We start from the raw sequence: 21,166 nt of genomic DNA, 5'->3' as shown, positions 1-21,166 counted from the left end.
TATCTGTTCAGGTCTTCTGCCCATTTTTTAATTGGATTGTTTATTCGTTATTGAGTTGTATGAGTTCTTTATATATTTTGGATATTAACCTCTTATCAGATGTATCATAAGCATATATTTTCTGCCAATCAGTCGGTTGTCTTTTTGTTTTGTTGATGGTTTCTTTTGCAATATAGAAACTTTTTAGCTTGATATAATCCCATTTGTTTATTTTTTTCTTTCATTTCTCTTGCCTGAGGACATATATCTGAAAAGAAATTACTGATAGCAATATCAGAGAGTTTACTACCTATGTTTTCTTCTAGAAGTTTTATGGTTTCAGGTCTTACAATGTACTTTTATCTATTGATTTAGTCACACAGTTCACCTTTAATTTGTTAATGTCATTATTTAAATTGGTAGATGTTAAATCATTGTTACTCTTTTAATACAGATTATCAATTTTTAACAATCTGTAAGATATTTTTATACTTATTGGTCACTCCAAATTTTGTGGCCTTTCTTATGGCAATTTTGTTAATGTGTATTTTGCCAGAAAACATCCATTTCTTTTGGATTTTCAAAAGTATTAGTCCAAGTCAACATATAATATTATTGTATAATTTCTTTCATATCCTCAAGAGGTATTATTATATCTACTTTGTATTTCTAATTCTGTAGATTTTCATTTTCTCTCTTCTCTTTTAGTTAAGCTGGTCACAAATTTGACTATTGTTAAATTAATCAAATCTACTTTAAGAAATATATAATTTATTAATTTTATTTATTTTTATTATTTATTCTCTAATTTTATATTAGTTTTAGATTTATAAATTGAATGATTATTTTCAGTCTTATTGTTTTAATAAAAAACATTTAGTACTCTTCATCTTGCATATAATTTTGGTTGTATTCTATAAACTTTGATGTAAAATTCTGATTTTCATTAATTTTTAGGTAATTTATAATTTGTTTTCATTTATCTTTTGATTTGATAATTTGCAAAAAGAATGTTTTTCATTCTTTCAAATTTCAAAAATTGGGGGAAATTATCTTTTATATTGCCTTTTGGAATTTATTAGGTTTTCTTTGTGGACAAGTACATGATTCATTTTTTTAAACTTTATATAAAATAAGATCATTTCATGTTAGATTCAGTTTGTTGCTTTTTGTATTCAAGTCCTCTTTATTTATTAGTTCTTAGGAACAATATGGTTTAATAGAAAGCAGATAAGAGTAAAATATAAAAGACCTGATTTCTAGTTTTAACTTTGCTACTAGTTGTAGTATTATACAAATTCTGATCCAGTGTTGTCCAGAAAAATTTGCCATGATGATAGAAATGTTCTATATGTGCTTTGTACAGTATGGTAGCACTAGCCACATCTGGCTTTTGAGTACTTGAAATGTGGCTAGTATGACTGAAGAATTTTTAATTTTACTTAATTCAAATTTATATAGCTACACATGGCTAGTCTACTTTATTGGACAGTGAAGGTCTAATCCATTAAATTAAGATCTTAGACTCAATAAATCCTAAAGGAACCTAACTCTAAAATATTGTTTTAACTGTCAAGCTGTGGATTTACACATTTCTGAAGATGCTATGATGTAATGGGAAATTTGAATACTTAGAAAAATAAATAGTTGAGAGACGGTAAAATTTCAAAAATTTTGTACCCAGTTCAAACTTCTGACAGTTGTGAGACCTAGAAATCATCTGTATTAAATAATTGAGCTTCTAGTAATCCAAAGGTTTTAAATGCAAGGACTTATTTATTGAGGATAAGCTTCTAAAAGTCAACCCTAAGGTGAAAATCACGTTATTCAAATTACACTTAAAAGTGTGTTTTATTTTGTTAAAGATTGGGAAACCCATAAAATATGTCACACATTCTTCCCTCATAGGACACCTAATCAAAAAAGAAATCAAAACTGAAATCACAAATTACCTAGGAATTAATGAAAATAAGACTTTTATGTCAAAGTTTGTAGAATATAATTAAAATTATACTCAGAAAACATGGAAAGCCCTAAATGCTTTTACTTGCAGAAACTATACATTGATGCATCTGGCTTGCTTGCATTCCTTAGTAATGCACACAAGGTGTGGCAGTGTTGGAGGACTTCCAGCACTCGATCATGTTAGCACTGGAATGTGTGTTGGTAAGACCTTCAAAACAATGCTGGATTGGATCACGGTTATTGTTTAGAACCCAGTAGAGCATATGACTTCCATTTGGAGGTCGTATGATATGGCAACATGTATTTTTAAATCCTAGAGTCATCTTGGTAAGTTCACATTATCAGAGGCATATGGGATTGAGTCAAGTGAGCATCGGTTTCCTGTCTCCCATCTTATCCTCTTTCCAGACCTTCACTGTCTGAATGGAATGCCAGGAAAAATCATCAGCATTTTACTTTCAACTTTTTTTTTCACCTTTCTTTTTCCTCCTCAGCCAATGTAGTGGAATTTTCCTAAGTAAAAGGTAGAATTTTTTACCTTTATTTGACCAATAAATTCACCATTGCTCATTTTATCATTTGGTAACTCAGATCATTGGAGTATCTGTAATATATCTTCATTTATAGAGAATTATTAGAGAATAAGATATTATATATGATTTTTTCATATTACCAAAATTTAGCTCTGTAAGTACCAATTTCTAAATATAATTTTGGATGGAAAACCCGATTACCTACCTTGTTACAATTGTGAATAAAAACAATAAATATGTTTTGCATGAAGGTTTGATACAGATTCTTTTGAGGAAGGCTCATAAGCTTTAATTCAAGTACATGAGATTTGACATGTTTTAGCCACTCATTATCTGTTTTGCCTTTTCTGGATATAGTTATAGCTTAAAACAGTAACAAAAGTACGAAATAAGGGAATTTCTTATTGGACAGTTGTTACTATGATTTGGGTTTTATCTCCTGTTTTTGGAACCACTGCCTTCTGGTAGAGATAGATCATGTACTTATATAAAATAATAAAGGGCCCAACATGTACATTAGAATGAAGACAAACATCATTTGAGTAATCAGACCTTGAAAACCTAATTCACAAATGGCACAGCTCTCTTAAAATACAATATTTTTCTTACTGTCAGAACTTTATGAAAAATAAACTTGTTACTCTGTACTTAGAAGCTTTATCAGCTAACATATTTTCATCTTGAATATAACTTCAGCTCATAATCATGTAGTTTTTAGGAAATTTAGTTTTCTTATATCATGGCTTTCAGGTTGGTGAAAGATGCATGGTTTGTTTATAAGCACATTTAGAAAGTTTTTAGTCCTAAAGGATCTGACTGCATTTTTAGAAGTTGTTTAAACTGAAGCTACATAAGGCATCTGTAGACTTGCTGTCTGCCTCATAACTGAATTAATTAATAGCATCCAACAGATTAGAAACAATGGGAAAAATAGTACAATAAGTTCAACATAATGGACACTTTAAAATAGGAATCATCTTCTTTGGGGATTTAACTACCTATTTCTGTATGCTATAGAGAGACTCCATCCAATTCTTTCTCTGACTTGTTTTATAACTTCAGGTAATTTATTTAACTTTTCCTTGTTTTCATTTTTTATAGAGGAAAGCTTATTATATCTACTTACTTTCTGCCAGTACTATTTAGGTAATGCAGAATTTTCTTCATAAATTGAGTTTATTAAAAGATACTCAGTATGGAAAAAATAAAGTATAATAAGAAGTATGAAATAATAATAGTAAAAAGTAGAAATGATACATTATATGTCATAGAACAAAAGTCCAGTCTATATTCCTAGTCTTTTCAAACTTGTAATAAAATGGTTGCTGAACAATGTTTCATGTAGCCCTCAGTATTATATTTGACTATTTTTTAAAGTATTCTATCAGAAATCTAAGCTGTCTACCATCAGAACAGGCTTATCGAAATAATAATGACTTGGATAGTAAAGTTTATTTATTGGTAACAATAAGAAAAAAAAAACTCACATATGCAGTTCTCAGAATTCTTTCTTATTCTTTACCCAGATACTAACTTGTGACTTTCTGTTATGCTAGTATACTCTGTATTGGTAAATGTTGGGTTCTGCAAAGGGATAACGTTCACTTGCTATGAGAAAACAGATCGTAGATGAAAACAAATTTATTTTATTTGAATATATCAATTTTCAGATTCATTTAACTGTCATAAATTTACTTGTTTTCGGAAAGTCAGATTTAGAAAAGCTTATTAGCAACAGACTTAAAGAGTTTATTAGGAAAGGCCCTCCTAGAAGGAAATCAGAACCAATCTGTTTTGTTTACATTTTGATGAAAAAATAAAAACCACAGAAATGATTCATATACTGAATTTTTTAAAAAATAAATTTTGTATTTTGGAATAATTTTAGATCTACAGAAAACTTACAGAGATAGTATAAAGAGTTTTCATAGGCCCCTTACCCAACTTCCCTCATTGTTACATTCTTATATTACTGTGGTACATTTGTTAAAACTAAGAAATACACATTGATTGGTACATTACTATTTGGGGGATGGGAAAGGTTTAATTGTCTTTTTTAAATTTGTAGTAAGAACTCTAAATGTGAGATCTACTCTCTTAACAAATTTTTAAGTGTACAATACAGTGTTGTTAACTATAGGCAGTCTGTTGTACATCAGCAGATTTCTAGACATTATTTATTTTGTATAAATGAAACTTTATACCCATTGAATAGCAAGTAACCATTTCCCACTCTTCCAGCCCCTGGCAACCACAATTCTCTGCTTCCATGAATTTGACTGTTTAGATATCTCACATAAACAAAAGTGAGATCACACGTATTTTTCTTTCTGCGATGGCTTATTTCACTTAGTATAATGTGTTCTAGATTCATCCATGTTGTTGCATATGACAGGATTTCCTTTGTTTTAATGGCTGAATGGTATTCCATTGTATATAGATACCACTATCCATTCACCTTTCAATGAATATTTACGTCATTTCTATATCTTAGTTATTGTGAATAATGCTGCAATGAACATAAGAGTGCAAATACCTTTTTGAGATCCTGCTGTTAATCCTTTAGGACATTTTTATATCCAAAACTGGGATTACTGGATCATATGGCCATTCTATTTTTAATTTTTTGAGGAACTTCCATACTGTTTTCTGTAGCAGCTGAACCATTTTATATTTCCACCAATGGTGTACAAGAGTTCCAATTTATTCACATATTTGTCAACACTTGCTATTTTCTGTTGCCTTTTTTTTTTTTTGATAATATCTATCCTAATAAGTGTGAGGTGATACCTCATTGTGGTTTTGATTTGCATTTACTTAATGGTTAATCATGATAAGCATCTTTTCATAAACCTGTTGTCCATTTGTATGGTTTTTTTTTTTTTTTTTGGAGAAATCTTTATTCAAGCCCTTTGCCCATTTTTTCAGTTGGATTATTTGATTTTTTTATAGGAGTTCTTTATAGATTTTTGGATAGTAATCCTCTATCAAATAGGTGGTTTGTTGATATTTTTCTCATTCCTTAGGTTGCATTTTCATTTCATTGATTGTTTTCTTTGCTGTGTAGAAGTGTCTTAGTTTCATATAATTCCATGTGTCTATTTTTCTTTTTTGCCTTTACCTTTAGTGTCATATCCAAGAAATCATTGCCAAGACCAATGTCCAGAAGTTTTTCACATGTTTTCTTCTAGAGGAAGAAATGTTTTCTTTCCATTTTTCTTTTTTATAGTTTTAGGTCTGTGTGTAAATTTTTAACTCATTTGAGTGCTTTTGTGTATGGTATAAGATAAGGGTTTAATTTCTTCTTTTGTATGCAGATATCCAGTTTTCCCAGCACAATTTGTTGAAGAAACCGTCTTTTCCCTATTGTGTATTTCTGGCACCCATGCTGAAAATTAGTTGACTGTATGTGTGTGGATTTATTTCTGGGAAGTCTATTCTGTTTTATCGGCCCCAGTATCATACTATTTAATTACTGTAGTTTTGTAATATATTTTAAAATCAGGAGGTCTGATGTATCCAGCTTTTTTTTTCTTTCTCAAGATGGCTTTGAATATTCAGGGTCTTTTGCGATTCCAAATAAATTTTAGAAATGTTTTTCCTATTTCTGTTTTTAAAAATGCCATTGGAATTTGGATAGGTATTCCTTTGAAACTGTAGATCACTTTGGGTACTAAGGACATTTTAATAATATTAAATCTACTAATCTATGAACGTGGGATGTCTTTCCATTTGTTTGTGGCTTCTTTAATTTTTTTTTATTAACGTTTTATAGTTTTCAGTGTATAAGTCTTGCATGTGGTGCATTAAACTCCCGACTGTACTTGGATTTTATCAGTTTTTCCATTAGTGCTCTCTTTTCCACGATCCAGTTCATAGTGCCACGTTGCATTTAGTTGTCACATCTCCCTCGTCTTCTCTGGTCTGTGAAAGTTTCTCAATATTTCTTTGTTTTTCATGACTTTTATAGTCTTGAGAAGTACTGGCCAGATGTCTTGTAGAATATTCCCCAATTTAGGTTTATCTGATGTTTTTCTTATGATGAGCCTGGGGTTCTGAGTTTTTAGAAAGAATACTATAAAGTATACTTCTTTCCTCATCATGTTAGGGAGCATAGGATGTCTCCATGTCATCACTGTTGACATTAACTTTTATCATCTGATTAAGATAGTGTTTCCCAGGAATGTTCACTATAAAGTTACTATATTTTCCTTTCCTTACTTTATTCTTTAGAAGCAAGTCAATAGATTCAGCCCCCACTCTTCTGAAGGTCTCTTGTAGTTGGGGCATTATTTATTATCTGCAGTTCTTCCAGGGAGAAGATTTGCCTCTTCTCTATTATTTATTTATTTATTCAATCATTTGTTTACAGCAGTATGGACTTGTGTATATTTTATACTTTTAGTTATAATCCAATACCATGTTATTTATTTTAATGCTCAAATTATTTCAACTGTGGCCATTGGGTGTTTTCAATTTGGCTCTTGTATACTTGCATTTTTTTTATTTTTTGTTGAGTACTTCTTCCTTTCCATAAGATGTTCATCTTATAGTTTTCTTGCCCTTAGAATCTGGTATTTCTCCAAGGAGCCATTTTCTTTTATTTGCGAATGGCATTTGAAACCAAGATCTGGGTGTTAGGTATGCTTGTTGCTACTTGTGTGTCATTGCTTGTAGGCTTTCTCAGTGGACAGAGCTAAGTAATGTATGTATATGTACTAACCCACACTCAGTTTTTTAAAATTTATTTTTCAATTTTCATTTATATCCAATACTATGTTAGATTCATATGTACAGCATAGCGATTAGGTATTTATATAACTTACGAAGTAATCACCCCAATAAGTTTAGTGCCCATCTGACACCATACATATTAATTATGTTATTATTGTCTATATTTTCTATGCTGTACTTTACATCCCATGTCATTCACTTTTGAATAATAAAAATAAACAACTTTCCATTTTAGATTTGCTCACTGAGGCTAGGGGGAAAAGTAATTTCTTTCTATATAGCTTTGTCTCAAGGTTATTATCAAAAGACTGTGTTTTCTTCCAAATACTAGGCCTAAAAATGGTATTCTTGAGAATAAAAATATAGTTAATTTTTAGCAAATATGCTCCAGGTCCAAGTATTTGCCATGCTTGAGTTCCAGATGAATGTGAGCAAAGTCATATCTGCCCCAGGGTGTTGTAGCAGTAAAAGAAGTAAAATTCTTTTCACTGCAGCTCTTGCTTCTCACCTAGGAATGCACTAAATTTAGGCTCCATGAAAAAATGGATCTGAAATAACCAAGTTTTTTTTCACTCAGACATTGATTTTTAATATTGTTTTGTCACGTAAGTAACATCCATCTCTGTTATTATAGACAGTTAGATAAAGTTATTGAAAATATTAAGCCCAGAAATGTAAAAAGTCACCTTTAATAAAGCTTAGGGAGTTAAAACACTTGCATAAGAGGAAATGAATTAAAGTTTATATTTTTCTGTATATTTCTACCTCTTCTGATCTTTCTTTGTATTTTACTTCAAAAGAACATCTTTCATTGTTTTCATTCTGTTCTCAGTGTTTTGATTTCTGCATTACCAAGACTTTCACCAAAAAGTTTTTTTTTTTAACTTGTTACTTTTCTCTGCAGACATTTGGCATCATCTTTCTCTCTCTCTCTCTTTTTTTGGCTGTCTAAGAGCTTGCTTTGGCACAGTTGACTTGGAAAGATAAGAAGATAGAAATTAATACTCTCTGTTTTCCTTATTATGTATCTTTCGAAAAATATTAACTTTATGGCAAATTCCCCCAAATAATTCTTTTAACCTGTTTCAGTGTTTGAAAAAGTCACTTCCACCTTATTCTCTTCAGTTTTATCTTCTATGCACTTTCAGTTTCAGGGTTTTCAAAGGAGAAATTGTGTTTTTGATTTCTAAAACCATCCACTGCCTGTGCTATTAGGACCCTCCCACAGCGAGCGGCATGGCTTCTTTGCATTCTCTGTTGCTCCTATAGATGAGTCATTCCCATAAAGAGAATATGCTTCTCCCTCTTGGGGCTCAGACCTCATACTTGTCCCAGTTGAATCTCTGTGGAATGATGTGGCCCATGGTTCTCCTACTCCCAAAAATGAGTTATGCTTTCTTAGCAAACCGAGGTGAGACCTGTCTTCACATGTGAGAGGCTCTGGGTCCCCATTTTACAGATTAGGCCTTGCACAGGAGGAAAAAAGTAAGGCTCTCAAACAATGACCAAAGGGTTATCAATTTGACATTAATATTCATAGCTGTTAATTCCCAGTAGGTACTTAGCAGTCATTAAACTAGATCATCAGCAAAATCTACAGGACATCTTTGAAATAAATAGAGTACTTATTAATTTAGTGTAGAATCAAAATGGTTTATATTCTTCTACCTAACCCTTTAATACATTTGGTACACCTAGTATGCTCTTTCACAGTTGCTGTTAAGTGGGTTTTTAGGGTTTTGGGATTTTTTTAAACATTTAAATAATACTTAAAAAAAAAAATCTTTTCTACTGTGGATAAAAACACCGATAATGATTTCAATGTATTCCTTAATAATGTTCTTTCGGTCACTGTGTCTTTCTGTGAAAATTCCATCCAGCTGTTAGAGATGGCAGTGTAATTAACAATAATTCTGTAATTTGCTCTTTAGCGTTTTGCAGACGGTGGGAGGAGGTGATGGAGCAAGTATGTTTCTGCCCATGGTTCTAGTTCTCATATCCTCTTGCCTCATCCCACACTCTCTTTGAGGAATCAGAAAATACAATTTCTGACAGTGACTATTTCCTGTTTTTAAAAGAAATAGTAATAAATCCATAATCCATATGAATGAGTTTTGGAGGGGATTGATTTATTTTAGTACATGCAGACACATAAAAATGATCATAACCTTTCTGTTTGTATTTTAGCTGTTATTTTTGTTGTAAATTTCTAGGGGTCCCCTAAAAATACTATAAGCCTTAAAGAAAAATTCTTTGTAATAGTAAATGAGATCAGTTTTCCCATCAGCAGAACATTAGTTTGAACCAATCATATGAAATTTCTGTTTGTAAGTCACATGTAGACAATTTCATATGATTCTAATACATTTCTCTCAGTGACCCAATGGGAGAAGTTGTTCATTTGGAAAATAACTTATCCTTGGATTTTAAAATAGTATACTTACTCTGTTTCTGGATAATGTACAGGGCCGGATGCTCCAGTGCTTAGTTGTGTTTAATAAATTTAATTAAACAACTTATAGTGTAATAATATTTAATCATTTAAAAATTTTTTTTTAAATCTCCTTAAGTCTGTCCTGGAGCACTTGCTCAGCCTCCACATTGATATTCTGTACGAGGCCTGATAAAACAGGGCGAACTCACTTAGCCAGGGTTTTTGATGTTTGTTCTCATCTCTGCAGAATTATGAGTAGTTCTATGAAAACTGAAACTATAGCTTCAAAACAGAGCTAAGAATAACACAGAGTTTTTCTCTTGCTGTCCATTTTATTAATCCAGCAAATAGAAAGATCAGTGTTAGTCTATCTGACTTTGTGCAAAGAAATTAACCTATTCCAAAGTGCCTCATTTATAACCAAAGAGAAACTTAGTCGCACATTGATTGTAACTGAGGAAAAGAAAACATGAAAGTTTAATACTTCTAACTATCCACTTAATAAATGCTTATTAATTTCCTATGCAAAGGTAGAGTTAATGACCTATAATCAATTTTATGTACACTGGGATTTTTTTCTTCACTTGGAGTGATGAGGTTTCACAAGAACTAGGAAGATGCCATTGAATGGTATTTATACTTTTACAAATGAGAGAATCATTGTTAATAGCTAGGAACAGAACTCATTTTTCCTATTTGAAGTTAATTGATTTTTTTAGTGCACAGGTACTGATTAATCAGAATAGCTGTGATCGGTCAGAACAGATGGTAGTCATAGCTGGATAGGGCCTTGGAGGTCTGCTGTTGTGTTTTAAGTTGCTAGATGATGGTGGGAGGGTTGGTTAGAGAGGGGATAGTGTCCCTCTCATGAGGAAGAATTTCACTTATAACTACCTGAATGGCCTTGGCTGCCGGAGGAACAACTTCCAGTGGAACATCAGCCCTGATCTTAATGCAGATCATGTGGTAAATTTAAAACAGTGATAAGCAAAGATGCTGTGAGAGCACCCAAAATAAGTTCCTAATCTAATCTTGTTGATGGGATGGGGCAGAAGCACATGAACTTTTTGTGGACGGACTAGTCTTGATTTGATACATAAAAGGTGAGCTGTAGTATGCTTGATAGAATGAGGGTGGGCAGGACCTGATGATACAGTATGAGGCCCTGTGCTGTGCACAAACAACTCACTGTTGCTAGCATAGACATGGGAACTGGGGTGTGAGGAAATGAGGAGGGTTGAGGCCGGGTTGTCACAGGTTTGTATGTCACTCTGAGGTGCTTGGACTTTACCCTGAACTAGTGAAAAGCTTAAACAGAGGAATGATGTAAGATGCTCATTTTACAGAGATTATTTTCATGGCTGTGGGTTGGAAAGACTTGAGAAGGACAAAGCTGGCCACAGGTTCACAAGTAAGGATGTTGTTATAATACTCTAGGGAGAAATCATAAGGATCTTAGCTAGGGTGAGGAAAGGTCAAGTTCAATAAGTATTGGGAAAACTGGAGTTCTTTGTGATTGAATGACTGACTGAGTGTACATGAATAATGAAGAAGAGGCAAGAGATAAGAAAGTTTCTGATTTGGACCTTGAAGTAGATGGTTGGCCTCTAATTGAGTTAGGAAATGAGCAGCTGGTTGAGATTTGCCTGGATAAGGATGGTTGATTTGGTTTAGGCCACTCAGAGGTGAGCCCTGTAATGGTTAACATAATATAGAAGTTTTTATTTCTCACTCACGTAGAACCAAAATGAGTATCCCTGACTGGCTGGCAGTTCTTCTCTGTGAACTCATTAGGTGATTTAGATTCATCCCTTCCATCCATGACTCTACCATTTTCAACATGAAGTTTGCAGAAAAGGGAAGAACGTGGAGAATTTTTCTTGGAATTTTATGGTCCAGCTCTATTATATATCACTTTTACCCACTTTCCATTGGCCAGAACTTATTTATATGACTAACTTTAACTTCAAGGAAACCTGGAAAATGTACCTAACTATGTGCCCGGGAATAAGAGGATGCAATTTTGGGAACCAGCTAATAGATTATGCCATGGAATGACTGGGATGTTTTTGGATATTGACATTTGAAACTCAGAGGAAAGATCTGAGCTGGAAGTGTGGCTTTAGGAATGATGAGAGTCAGGGTAAGTCTATATCCTGAGAGTAGAGGAGGTTACTCTTTGAAAACAAGTGGAGTCAAGAGCCGGGGCTAAGGACAGAGCTTTTAAGTTGGCCAAGACACCAAGGTGGTGTGGGAGAAAAGATGCTAGGGAGGAGCCTGAAAGTCTTAAAGTAGGAAGTATTGTACTGTGGAGGCCCAGGAGTAGAGAGTTTCAGGAGTTGGTGGAAAATGGTGTAAAATGTACTAGAAAGGTCCAGGAATGTATTAAAATAAACCCACAAAGTGTCTACTGAATCAAATGATTAAATATTAGAGACCTAATTGAGTAGTTCTCACTTCAAGGGCGTGATCAGGGCAGAAACCAGATTTCAGCGTGTTGAGAAATCAACAGAGGGGAGCTATAGAAAGTGGGAGGGTGGAGAACCTGGAGAGAGAGCAAGGTCCCCGATAGAGAACTTAAAAATAAAAATTTGAGTTTATTCAAGTACTGCTTTTTCAATATGTTCTTTGTAGCCCACATTATGATCGATAACTAATATTTGTTATAAGCAATTTTGTCAACTTCTAGCATTCAAGAGTATAATTTTCAGTTCTATATTAGTTAATTTACTTGACCAATTCACGTGTCCTGGGAAATACGATTACTCAGTGAAAGGAAAATCACATTTTTCTTCGTTTTGAATACAAAGTAAAATACAGAAGAAAGAAATATTCTGCTGTAACTTTGCTATAACTTTGCTAACCTAAGGCAAATTGTACACCTTTTATTTTCTCTAAAAAATGGAGTTATAACCTGTCTTGGTGTTTAAACATATATTGTTATGTTTCTTAGTTTCCCTCTCTCCTACTCTAGCTAGAAGCTTGTTTCGAGGCCCTTTTCTTTCCTAGAGCATTTTTAATGATAGGATGTGGGACAAATGAAGAGGCTTACATTTGGATTGAGGTGGGAACTTAATATTCTGGTGTTTAATATTGAGCAACAAGCCCTAGTTTTATTAATAAATCACTCCACAGCTATCTTTCTCTTTTACTTCAGTTAATTTACATTTCTCCGGGGGCGTAAGGAAGGCACACAACATTGGTTTAAAATGCTTTGAAATTGTTTCTATATTTTATAAGTTGCTCTTACTTAAGACCAGAATATTTAGAGGTAAGAAATCTGCAAATAAGCCATTATTATTTATACCCTTTATATAAAGGTGATAGCAAGAATGATTTTCAGTGTGTTTTATATTTTTATTTTAAACAGCATTTCACAGAACTGTTCAAATGAATTTATTTTACTTTTTTGTAAAAACCTTAAAATATCACTAAATGTCATGTTTAGAACTTAAATAACCATTTCTTTGGGAGTGCAGTTTAATATTTGTACTTTGATGTGTTGAAGTCGTTTAATGTTATTGAGTTATCAACAGACTTTTACTTTCTTTAAAATTCTGACATTAAGAAACGGATCAAAGTAAGTAGAATACATTTAAAATAGTTTCAGTCTATTTTCTAGAAAAAAGATAGATAATTATATTTATTTTTTATTTCTGATTCCTATCTTGGTATCTGGTTCATAATAAACTGAATAAATATTTATGAATTGTATTATATTTATGAGTTAGTATTATTGTTTTAGAAAAGATACGTAACTGTCATAATAGAGCATGCAGCATTTCTAGCTCTTTTTTTTTTAGTATTCTTTCCATACTTGATATTAGGGTCAGTCCGTTACTGCAAAAAATTGAGTTGGCTAGGAAATGAGTATCCAGCAATCATCTCTCCATTATGCTGGCCAGAATACATTTCAGAACTAAAGTTGCACCATTCAAGAAATGTATGTTTGCTGATGAGATTTTAAAGAAAACCACACTTTGTGTCACCCTGGTCTAGTGCTTCAATCATGTCCAGAATCTCTTCTTCATTATAAGCCTGTGTTCTCCAAGTATCATTTTCCCTCCTGTGATTTATTTAAAGGTATATTTCTGGCTCTTTAACTCAGTTTTATGAACTTCTTGTTTTGCATGTTGAATAGGATGTTGGATTTGGGGGAAGGAGATGAAGATGGAAGTGAGATCAGTATCTCATCTGTGTAAAATGTCAAGCAGAACGTTAGACATTTGGCTAGAGGTGAAATACAGGACTCAGCTCAGAATCTGGCATATATCCACCTCCCTCAAGAAATAATAGTAAAATATCCCGATAAGAGACCTGCTCAGGTGCCCACTCTGTTGTGTAGCTGTAAGAGTTAGTTTTAACTCTACACTGAAATCTCTGTGGAACTCATCTGGGCACCACATCATTATATTAATCACACTGGCTGCTGCAACAAATAAGCCTCTCAATTGCAGTGGCTTTGCACCCTATTCATTTTTTTTCACTCTTATTCAACAATGCAATGTAGTTTTGAGTAAGGAGGCCCAGACTGAGGGAAGCTTAGTTATTTTCAAGGTCACCTGGATGTGAGTGTCCAGATTGCAGAAAGCAAAAGAGATTGAAGGATTGCATGTGAGAAGTTTTTATGGGCCAGAGCCTGGAAATTACAGATATCATCCTGTTGCTCTTGCATTGTCTAGCACTCAGGCATGCGGTCATTCCTAATTGCAGTAGAGAATTGGGAAATGCAAGTAATTGGGTCCCCAAAGAGTGCCTACTAAGCTGGGTTGAAGGATGGAGGTGAATTTCCTGCTTGTATTGGAGAGTATGTCTTATATAATCTGCTGGTACAGATAAAATGAATTGTTTTTCTTTAGTCATTGATTCTGTTTCAGAAATCATTTGGTAATTGAAATGGAGGGAAACATTTTATTTTCTTTATCTAATACAACAAACATACTGAAAATGGTAGAAAAACCAAGTATTTGAAGGCTTTCCTATTAACTTGCTAGAAATGCTTTCTATTAGGAGATACTGCAGTTTTCTTTCCCATCTGGCAGATGACTTTTTTAAATTAAATTTATTGGAATGACATTGGTAATAAAATAATATAGGTGTCAAGTGTACAATTCAGTAATTTCATCATCTGTATTTTGCATTGTGTGTTCACCACCCAAAGTCAAATCTTCCATCACCATATATTTGACCCCCGCCCCTTTTCCCTCTGGTAGCCACTAAACTGTTGTCTGTGTCTATAAGTTTTTTGTTTATTTGTCTTGTTCATTTGTTTTCAGTTTTATATCCCACATGAGTGAAATAATGGTTCTAGACTTTCTCTGTCTGACTTATTTTGCTTAGTGTGGTTATCTCCATCTATGTTGTTGCAAATGGCAATATTTTATCTTTTCTTATGGCTGAGTAATATTCTTTTCTATATATATATACATATACACCATATCGTCTTTATCACATAATTTATTGAAAGACACTTTGGTTGTTTCCTTGTCTTGGCCATCATGAATAATGCTGCAATGAACATTGGAGTGCATATATCTACAGAATTATGCTTTCAAATTTTTGGAGTAGATACCCAAAAGGACGATTGCTGGGTCCTATATGGTAATTTTATTCTTAATTTTCTGAGGAGCCTCCATACTGTTTTCCACAGTGGCTGTAACAGTTTACATTCTATTCTTAATTTTCTGAGTTACCTCCATACTGTTTTCCATAGCATCTATACCAATTTACATTCCCACCAGCAGTATATAAGGGTTCTTTTTCCCCCTACAACCTCTGCAACACTTGTTATTACTTGTCTTGTTGATAATAGCCATTTTAACAGGTGCGAACTGGTATCTCATTGTGATTTTGATTTGCATTTCTCTAATAGCTAGGAAATTCGAGCATTTTTTCCACATCTGTTGGTCGTTTATATGTCTTCTTAGGAGAAATGTCTGTTCAAGTCATCTGCCCATTTTTTTAATTGGATTGTTTTGTTGTTGTTGTTGAGTCCTATGAATTCTTCATATATTTTAAATATTAACCCCTTATTGGAGGCTTTTTTTGCAAATATCTTCTCCCATTTAGATGGTTGCCTCTTTATTTTGTCAAGTTTCTTTTGCTGTGCACAAGCTTTTGAGTTTGATATAGTCTCATTCATTTATTTTTACTTTTACTTTCCTTGCCTTTGAGTCTGGCAGACTACTTTTGCGAAATACCTTCTCTGTGAAATTCCCCTGAGCCTCTTTGTTCTGTTCCTGCCTCCCCAGACACAGTTAGCAGTTGCATTGTCAGTGTTCTGCCAGAACTTGAGCATACCTATGTTAATTTAATTTGTTCACATACTCATTCAAGCACTTACAATGCAAAAAAGAAAAAGTTGAAATTTACTGTGACAGAATTACATACTCAATAGCACAAGGACATAGAGAAAAGGCACTTTGCTCTTCCCTGGGGATAAGGGCGAAATGGGGCACGCTTCTTTTAGAGAAAGGAAGTTTAATCCAAGTCTCTTTAATTACCCATGGATACTTTCCCTCCCTCAGACAATAACGTTTACGAGGAAGCCTGTTTTGATAATCTCTAACTCTAGCACCTGGTATGGCACCAGGCTCTTACTAGATACTCAGTGAACTAAATTGACTGAATGAAGCTATGCCAACAAATTTATGTTACTACACAATTTTCTATACATTATCTCATGCATTTTCACAACAGCTCTGTGATAGGGCAGATATTTTTATTTCTGGTCTACAGGAAATGAACCCAAATTCAGAGAGATTTATTGTTTTGTCAGTGTCGCACGGTAGGTTAGTAGAATAGATCTCAGGTGTTCTATACCTAATCTTGTGTATTTTTCATTCTTGGAAAGAATTTAAGTATGAAAATGCTTCTCTGAAATTTGTAGTATGTGCTTTGAGGATGAGACTCAGACCGCTTGAATCTCTGAATGATGAAAGCTGTTGCTTTACACTGAGACAAACAAGAATGTTCTTTTTAACAGAAACAAAGAGGTGGTTCTTCCACCCTATTTTATAACTGTTTATACTCCTGCCAGCACAGTATTTTGCATCCAGTAGTTACTCTGTAAATATTTCTTAAATAATTGACAGTGTTTTAAAACGTATAATTCAGATTCACCTAAATTGGAGAAGCTTCCTGTTAGAGGCTGTCATAAGCTTTTACCTATAATCACTGTGTCACAGGGTTCAAAATTTGACTGTGGTATAGTCTAATTCAAGGAATGCTTTTTTTCTTTTTTTAAATTCAAGAAATTTTTAACAGACTAGCTTAATTTCTGGTTTTCTTTGGCTCCTTCATTCTTCTAGCACTTACACCCTCAGAGTCTGTCCAAGAATACTATCTAGAAGCTGAGACTGGCTGGATGTTTTTACCACAGTAGATTGAGATGCTTTAGAATGGACTTGGTTTAGTGTCTTTTGAAGCTTTAAAAATCTTGAACTTCCATAGAATTAGAATTTATAATAGACATTTATTGCTTTCATCTCTGACTTATCTAACTTCACACATTGAGGTATCAGTGTTGTCTACAGAAATATTGTAACCTGGTGCCTCACTTAGTAGAATTGCAGCTGACTAATGATAAAGGCGTAGCTTATAGAAGTATAAAATTACACATTTCCACATAGGTATTCTGATTAACTTCAAACTTACATGCCCGGAGACAGACTCATTTTGTACCTTCCACTCTTTTCCTGCTCCCCGCTCTCCCACCCATTGCCATTTGCTACCCATCTTAGGTAGTGGCAAGCTCCAAACCATGATAACATGCTGACTGCTTGCTCCGTTCCTTCATACTACCCATCTGGTTCATGTTCATGCCATGTTGTTTCTGAAACTAGGGGATTGAGACTGTGTTTTAAAGCCAGGTATGAGTGCATTGCCTAATCTTGTAGCTGTGAAATTATGGGAAAGGAGCCAAGAGCCCTGTAAGAGTTTACTGTCAAATCAGCAAGAAGACTCAGATTAAAAAAAATTAAAGTTTTAAGGAGGTTTCAACGTTAGAAAACGTTTCTCTTCAATGAGTAAGAATTTATTTCATCATCTCTGGAAATACTTGCTTTTCCCAAAACTCTGTAACCAAGAGACAGAATAGACAGTGGGAATTATCCAGAGTGTGGTATATAGAAGCTGGTTGGTAAATAGGATGGTGATGGCTCATTGATCCTGAATTCTTCTACTGTTTGTTTATTTGTTTGTTTGTTTATTGATGAACAAGAATATACTTTTCATTTTGTTTTGGCTTGTCTTTCTAAGAGCAAGATAAATGTCAAGTTTTAGAAAGACAGACCCACCTTTAATATTAATCATTACTAGGGAAACACCGTTAGTGCCTCAGCCAACTACCTAATAGCATTTTAATCTGCAGGAGAGCATTTTAGAAAGGATCTGTAATTGAAGACTTGGCGGTGCTGATGACGTGTTTTAAAAGAAAGAAATGGATGTAATGTTTTTATAGTAATACTAATGTGTCAGAATTCTGGAAAGATTCTTGTGATTTTTCTTACCTACTGACTGTCTTAATGCTAGTATATCATCAACAAAATAATGCTAGCCACATTGAGTAAAAGTGACATTATAGTATTTATCCTGAACTTATTCTTTAACTATAGAATAATAGAAGAGCAGAATATTAAGGTTGTAAATATTACATTTACAATGTAAACATTGTAAACACATACTAAGCAATGAAGGTCAATGTTTTTTTTTTCTCATTGATTATTCTAGTAGCTTATTCTTACAAGTTAATTTTGTTCTGCCACACACTAAAAAGGTGAAAGATAGAAAATTACTTCTTATTTTCTGTTTCTGTTTGCAGGGGCAGATGTTGAAAGGAATGGGAGGTGCTATGGATCTAGTGTCCAGTATCCAAACCAGAGTGGTGGTTACCATGGAGCATTCCACAAAGGTAACATGTGCCGCTTTTGAAATTTCACAATATGCCAAAATCCAGTACACCAGGTCACATGACCATGGTTTTTATTGTTTTCTCTGGCTATTCAAGTTGATGGCATTTATATTTTTGAGAAAAAGATTACAAATAAAGGCAGTTATCTATTATGATTTAGCTGAATAGTTGTTTTACTTTGTGTGAAGCCAACATCAAGGCATGCTTTGATTATTTGCCTTGGGTTCACATTAAAAGTAAAAGCTATAATGTCTTCAAAAGCAATGAAAAGATTTCAAGGCAGATGTGTTGATTCAGATTTAAAGATGATTATAGTGGTTACTGTCTGTGTGAAAAATGGAAACTACAACAGAATACAGGTTTTTAATACAATGTAGTTATTTCCAAATGGACAGTATTGCCTTTTACCAAGTCTGTGAGGTGCCATTTCGAGAAGGTGTGAGACAAGTGTGGACTTGGTGATAGCAAGCATCCTTATTCTGAAAAATATACTTTTATTTTAATAAATTATCAAATATTTATTGAGTGCCCATTACGTGGCAGGTACTACTAGGATCTGGCAGAGACCAAAACTAGACAAAAATTGTTGACCTCACAGAACTTTCATTTAATGATGATGATTATTGGCAACAGCTTCCATTTATTGAGCTTATTGAGTGCCAACAGCACAGGAAGCACTTGTGTTTGTGTACACAAGTACCTGAACTTCATCATAGGTATCTTTTATGGTCCAGAAACAGTTTCAGACAGGTTAAGTACTTGCCTGAGGTCACATAACTAGGAAAACTGAGATTGGAACTGTGGGTGGTCTCTGACTCCAAAGCCTGGTCTTCTGACTGCGGAGCTATCAGTATAACTTTCTTCCTTGTTCTTGGGTCAGTTTCTTTGAATTAGCTGAGCTTAATTGCCTTCCTGACCTGAATCCATGGGCTTCTGATGATTTGAAAATTGATATTGGGTGGTACCCTCTTCATTTTCTATGCCCTTTGTTCATTCTCCTTTATTCTCTATAATTCTTAATTTTAAAACAAAATCAACTTGTTCACACCTTGAGAATTGCTGTTTTGAGTGGAAGTGGTAGTTTGTTGGCCCTGTTTTTATTTAGCAATGCAGCATTGTGGGAGAGCATTGCTGGAAGATGTGCATCTGACTTGCTTCCCATGGGGGCGTTCTGTTACAGAGTGCTGTGTGCCATGAAACAGTTTTGTTGTTAAAACTAATAAATGAAATTATCATAAATTGTTTAGTAAACAGTGGAAAGTGAGCAGTAGAGCATAAATATGGAACAGTGGAAATGAAACCAACACAGGTGACTTCTGAGAGATACCTTGCAAAAGCATTCAAAATTCTTCATTTCAGAGGCAAATGGATGCCAAGCATGCAAATCAAGTCCAAATCTTTTCTGGAACGTAATGTCTATTTGGGCAAAACTCGCTCCAACTTTCCTTTTGTTGTTACTTTAACGTTGATGCATAGGCACTGAAATCTGACTTATTTCAGATTATTTGTGTGCATTCATTTTCAAAACATTAAGCCTGTATTTAGCAAATTCTCTCCCCCTCCACCCCCTCAAAATTTTTTCTCTCTCCTCAGCTGGAATTTTTAATAGAAGAAATCACGCTTCAAATTTCTGATCAGAAATCATTTATTAAAGCTTTTCACAGAAGCCAGATATTTTAAACATTTCTCCTCTTTCTTCTCTCAGCGGGGAAATGCATTGAGTTTTAGACTAGAATTAAAGTTAGATATTTTTTCCCTGAATACTTTCATTTGAATAAACTAACAAAAATATTTTTGTGATTAAAATAATAATAGTGATTTATTCATACTTAATCGTTAGATAACCTTGAAAACTAACCAAAAGAGGTTTCTCTTCTTGCCACTTTACTTTTTACCCGTGGTCCCAGAATGTGTGGTTGCTACTATATATTGTTCATCTGGACTCATTGTTACTGGCCCAGTGCAAGGCAACATGGGGACCTCACTACTTTTTTTCTGTGTCTTTTACTTTGGCTGAAGACTGGTAGGGGCTGAAAAGGAGATAAGAGAGAGAGAAGTCATACAGCATGATTTTCATTTAACCTTCGACATCAGGATTCCAGCCAAAATTGCGAAGTAGGCAAAGATTTTTGGTGTCCAGCCACCTTCTTTCTTGAGTTTCTGTTCACCTCTTGGTATGTCCTCCTTCTGCCCTCTAAAAATGGGAAGAAAACAAACAAAATGAGTAGTAGTTTGAGTCTTTACTAGGTACAAGGCCCTGTGCTTGGCATCGTACATACTGGATCTCATTATGTCTCAGTGACCTTCTGAAGTAAGACTGGGATGTAGGCAGGTAAGAAACTTGTCTGGGTAAATGGAAGAGCTAGGGGTCTCACTCAGTTTGGTGCAGCCTATGTTCACCATACCATACCAGAGCTGCCTCTGCAGCAGCATCCCACCAACACCTGCTGTTTTTTCTTAAGCTTCAGGTTTCAGAATTGTATCTTTTTCTTTTCTCATTTTGCCTAATCAAAGCTGTCCTTGCTTTGGAGAGATAGGTCTCAGCAGAATACTTACAAGAAAGAAAACAATCTGAGAATCTAATTGTGCCCCTTAGTATCTATCTGCCCT

The 21,166-nt window shown here is 34.0% G+C and overlaps 1 protein-coding gene across 1 annotated transcript in view; it reads left to right on the top strand.

The window, feature by feature from the left end:
- OXCT1 (3-oxoacid CoA-transferase 1) overlaps positions 1-21,166 on the top strand; it is a 115,327-nt gene that overhangs the window by 72,307 nt on the left and 21,854 nt on the right. Inside the window, exon 14 of the mRNA XM_006919514.3 lies at positions 18,467-18,556. Within this exon, the coding sequence (XP_006919576.1) occupies positions 18,467-18,556 (90 nt within the window). The remainder of the gene's footprint in view (positions 1-18,466; positions 18,557-21,166) is intronic.

The sequence above is a fragment of the Pteropus alecto genome, unplaced genomic scaffold (genome assembly GCF_000325575.1).
Source record: "Pteropus alecto unplaced genomic scaffold, ASM32557v1 scaffold338, whole genome shotgun sequence".
Classification (NCBI taxonomy): Eukaryota; Metazoa; Chordata; class Mammalia; order Chiroptera; family Pteropodidae; genus Pteropus; species Pteropus alecto.
The sequence above is the reverse complement of the archived record's forward strand: the minus strand, read 5'-3'. Positions and strand labels throughout refer to the sequence as shown.